The sequence below is a fragment of the Apus apus genome, chromosome 4, assembly GCF_020740795.1.
Source record: "Apus apus isolate bApuApu2 chromosome 4, bApuApu2.pri.cur, whole genome shotgun sequence".
NCBI classification, from domain to species: Eukaryota; Metazoa; Chordata; class Aves; order Apodiformes; family Apodidae; genus Apus; species Apus apus.
In genome coordinates, this window is record NC_067285.1 from 100,386,322 (window position 1) to 100,390,635 (window position 4,314).

Sequence of the window (4,314 nt, forward strand, 5' to 3'; positions counted from 1 at the left end):
GGAAGAACGCGCAGAGATCGCCCCGGGAGGGGGGAGAGGGGAAGAAAACAAAACAACAAAATAAAAGAAAAGGAGTTGGCAGGGAGGGAGCTGGGTAAATTAGCAAAGAATTACAGTCATTGTAAACTAACCTCTGGTACTTCCAAGAGTTCAGACGCTAAACCTTGTAAATCAGGGACTTCGTGGGATGGCAACTGCCAGTGCCTGAGCTTGGAGGGAGGCTGCACCGGGGAGCGCCTCTGCCTGCTTCCCACCGCTCCCCCAGCCCCAAAGCAGCCGCCTGGGCTGCCTCCTGCTCGGCGGGCTGCCGCACCTGAGCAGAGCCCGAAAAAGAAACGCTCGTCGGAAAGCTGCCACGGCCAGTCCTGCCCGCAGCTCCCCGTCTCCGCCGTACACAGAGCTCCTCTTCGGCCGCCAAACCACGGCTCCCAAGACCCGCACCTCCAGCCTTTCCCCTTAGAAGAGCAGTCCTTACTTTCCCTTCTTCTCTGTCCGCTCATCTCCTCTGAGACCCCAATTTTCATCTCGGCTGTTTAGCAGCCTTTAAAATGCCCGCACAGGGCACCCTTCCTACACATCCCATGGGTGGGTTTATCGCAGCTTCCCCAGGTGCCTCTTATTTCCCTCAAGCTCTTTAAAAAAAAATCCCCTTTGGATATTCCCTGGATATTTGTGGCACCGAAGTCTTGGGTGGCAGAAGCGATGGCTACCTCAGGAAATACCTGAGCGAGAGAAAGGGATAACGAGGGAGCCCAATGAAGGTTATTAAAATGGGCTGAATTTGTTCAGAAGGACAAAGCCTGTTCTCGTTCAGTCACGCAAAGGTGCTCTCCGGCTTCATGCTGTGTACGAAAGGAGGATTATTTATCTTATTAATTTATTTTCGGGGGGTAAGAATTATGAGTGAAAACATTTAATTCGTGCCATAGTCGTTGAAAAACAATTATCGTTGCTTTGTGGTCTCCTGCAAACAGGCGTTCATTTCAAGGGGATCAAGTAAGAAAATGTTGGAGGTAGATTCACGCCTGTGAAGAAGCAGGTTAATACTCTGCGAATTCGCCTCACGAAGTAAAGCTGAGTTTGGGGTAATAAGTTGGTAAGTCGCTACATTGCAGCGTCTCCCCAGCATCAAAAAATCGCGGTCGTGAGGCGCCGGCATTTCATTTCTCGTGTACCTGCTTGATACCCTCGCCGAGATTTTTCTGTGTGCTCTGAGAATTCAAATAATGTCTGAAAGACAAGCACGATGCTTGGGGCCACATTGTTGTTTTGGCAACGAGTCGTATTTGTACAATGCACGTGCGTGCGATAGTTTCCAAAAGCGTATTTGTGAGGGCCAATTTTTTTCAGTGAAAACACCGTTTCATGGACAGCAGTCTTTAATCTGCGGGGAGTTGTCCTCCTAAAACGGTCTTTAAAAGCCCCATGGGCCGGAGACCGACCGTAATATAAACCCGACCACGCTCTTAAACAAATGAACCGGTGAAAAGCCCATTTTGGAAAAGCCGTCGAGGCTATTTCGCATTTGCACGCACAGGAGGGCGGGCGGGAGTGCGGGCGCTCTTCCCGCAGCGCACACGGCCCCGCTCCCGCCGCGGCGTCGCGGTCCTCCGGAAGACCCTGAGCTAAGCGATTTCCCGAGGCTCTTGCCCGAGCATCACGCATCAAATGCTGGCGTGGCTGAGGTGTTTCTCCCGCTCCCCCGCGGCGCTCCTCGCCTTGGCCAGACCCTTCTCCGCCGCCGGGCTGCAGCGCTCACTGCCCGGCCGAGGCGCGGCGAGCGGGGAAACACCCTGAAACTGGTATCCCGCGTTCTCCGGGTGAAAGTCGCCGCTGTCCGCCAAGAGAGACCCTCCCTCCCAGGGTCGCCTCATCCACGGGACACACCGGCCGGCAGCGCGGCGCCCGAGCGGGCGAGGGGTGGGGGCGAAAACCGAGGCGGGGGGGGGCGGGGAGGCGGGAGCCCCGCGGGCCGCAAGGGGTTAAGGCTGCCCGCGTCCCGCAGCGCGCCCCGCGGAGCCGCATCGCCCCGCGGCGGGGAGCCAATGGCCGGGCGGGCAGCGCGGGGGCTGCCCAATGGGAAGGCGCGGGGCCGGCGCTGTCAGGCGGCGGTGAGGGATGACAGCGCCGCCGGGAGAAAAAGGAGAGGGCGGGCGCGGGGCGGGACAGAGCGGGGCGGAGGGAGGCAGCGCCCGGCGGAGCCAGCGCCCGCGCCGCCAGGGACCCGCGGCGGCGCCCGGCGGAGCGCTGCGCGGCGGCTTCGGCCCTATGGGCGGGCGGGCCGGCAGAGGCGCAGAGAGGCTGCCCCGGTTGGCGCCCGCCCTCCCGGCGGCACAGAAGGACCCGGCACCGGCGCGGCCGCGGCCGGCGATGCGGTCGCCCAGCTGAAGGCGCGGCGCGGTCCGCTGCTCGCCCGCGGGGCTGCCCGCCGCCGGGCCATGGCCGTCCGCGGCGGCAACGCCCTGACGCCTTTCTCCATCCAGGCCATCCTCAACAAGAAGGAGGAGCGCGCCCGCCACGCGGCGGGGCGGCCGCCGCTCCCGGGGGCGGCCGGCGGCTGGCGGCTGTGCGGAGCCGCCGAGGTCCCGCCGCTTCCCTCGCCCGCCGCCTCCGCCCGCGCCGCGGCCCTGCGGACGCCGGCGGGCTGGGACTCGGACTCGGCGCTCAGCGAGGACCCCGAGGGCGAGCGGCGCACCGAGGAGGAGGGCGCCGGTGGCAGCTCCCGCCTCGCCCAAGCCGCGGACGGGGAGCGGCCGGCGGTGGCAGAGGAGGAGGCGCGGCCCCCGGAGGCGGCGGAGCGGGACGCCGCCGGCCTCAGTGACAGCGAGATGTCGGCTGCCGTCTCAGGTAGGGGCGGCCCCGCCGAAGGCCCCTCCGCACCCTTGCGGGGAGGGCAGGAGGGTCCCGGGGCAGGGTGAGAGCGGGAGATGATCGGGGCCTTCTGCCAGACCCCCGGGGCCGTGCAAGGGGCCCGGTTAGTGCCGGGAGAAACAGTCCCCGAAACGCGTCCCGCGGGGAGAGGGAGGGCGGAGCGGGAGGGACCCCTTTGCTAGGCTGAGTCCGCAGACCGGGAGGGTTCCCGGCGCTTAAAGGAGAGCGAGGAGCCCTGGCTGCCGTCGGCGGCGGGGCCTTCGCCCACCCCATCGCTGCTGCCAATGCGTGGGTGCGGACCCTGCAAGAGCGGGACGCGGGGGAGGTGGGTGTCCCGGTGCCTGCTCTGACTGCTATGCTCTCGCCCTGCCCGCAGATCGCAGCCCGCCGGAGGAGGAGGACGGAGCGGGCAAGTGCGGAAAGCTGCTGCCGGGGGAGGAGGAGGCGGCGGCCCCGAAGCCGCGGAAGAAGCGCTCCCGCGCAGCCTTTTCCCACGCACAGGTCTTCGAGCTGGAGCGGCGCTTCAACCACCAGCGGTACTTGTCGGGGCCCGAGCGGGCCGACCTGGCTGCCTCCCTCAAGCTTACCGAGACGCAGGTGAAGATCTGGTTTCAGAACCGGCGCTACAAGACCAAGCGGCGGCAGATGGCCGCCGACCTCCTGGCTGCCGCCCCTGCCGCCAAGAAGGTGGCCGTCAAGGTGCTGGTGCGCGACGACCAGAGACAGTACCACCCCGGCGAGGTGCTGCGGCCACCCTCGCTGCTCTCCCTCCAGCCCTCCTACTACTACCCCTACTACTGCTTGCCCGGGTGGGCTCTGTCCACCTGCGCCGCAGCCGCCAGCACCCAGTGAGGGGCACACGTGCATCCCCCTCTCCCCAGCGCCGCCTCCCCCACTGGCAGACAGGAAACCCATCTTCCTTCTGCCACCTCCCTCCAATACACCCATCCATCTATCCAGCTTCTCAAATCCAGAGCCCCAGCTGCAGCTCTCAGTGCCTCGGACAGTATTTATTATTATTTTATTGTTATTTTTATTATTAATATTATTTGGATGGTTCCTCACCCTCTCATCTTTCAGCGTAGGTCTTCTTGGCCACCCCTGCCCTGGCCCTGCCCATCTCCACCCTGCCAGCCGAGGACTCTCGTGCTTCGGCACAACTAGTTCATGGTATCCATGTTGTCAGTGTATTTGGTGTAGACTTTTTGTTTGTTTTGTTTTGCTTCGGATTGGTAGAGACTCGATCTTGTGTGGGAGAAAGAGGGAGAAAAAAAAAAGGAGAGGGGAAAAAAACCCCCAACAACCCACAAAACAAAATGCAGCTCAAAAGAGGAGATCAAAGACTCCCTCGGTGGATTGTAAGGAAGATTATTTTTGACGTCTATTTGAGTCTTCGGTCTTACAATTCGTTCCAAACTGAATGTGCCTTGTATGGTGCTGAAT

The 4,314-nt window shown here is 62.5% G+C and overlaps 1 protein-coding gene across 1 annotated transcript; it reads left to right on the plus strand.

Moving 5' to 3' along the window:
- Positions 1 to 2,438: 2,438 nt before the first annotated feature.
- Positions 2,439 to 3,723, plus strand: NKX3-2 (NK3 homeobox 2). Its single transcript, XM_051618940.1, has 2 exons — positions 2,439 to 2,847; positions 3,248 to 3,723. The coding sequence occupies exons 1-2, from the start codon at positions 2,439 to 2,441 to the stop codon at positions 3,721 to 3,723; spliced, it is 885 nt and encodes a 294-aa protein (XP_051474900.1).
- Positions 3,724 to 4,314: the final 591 nt, after the last annotated feature.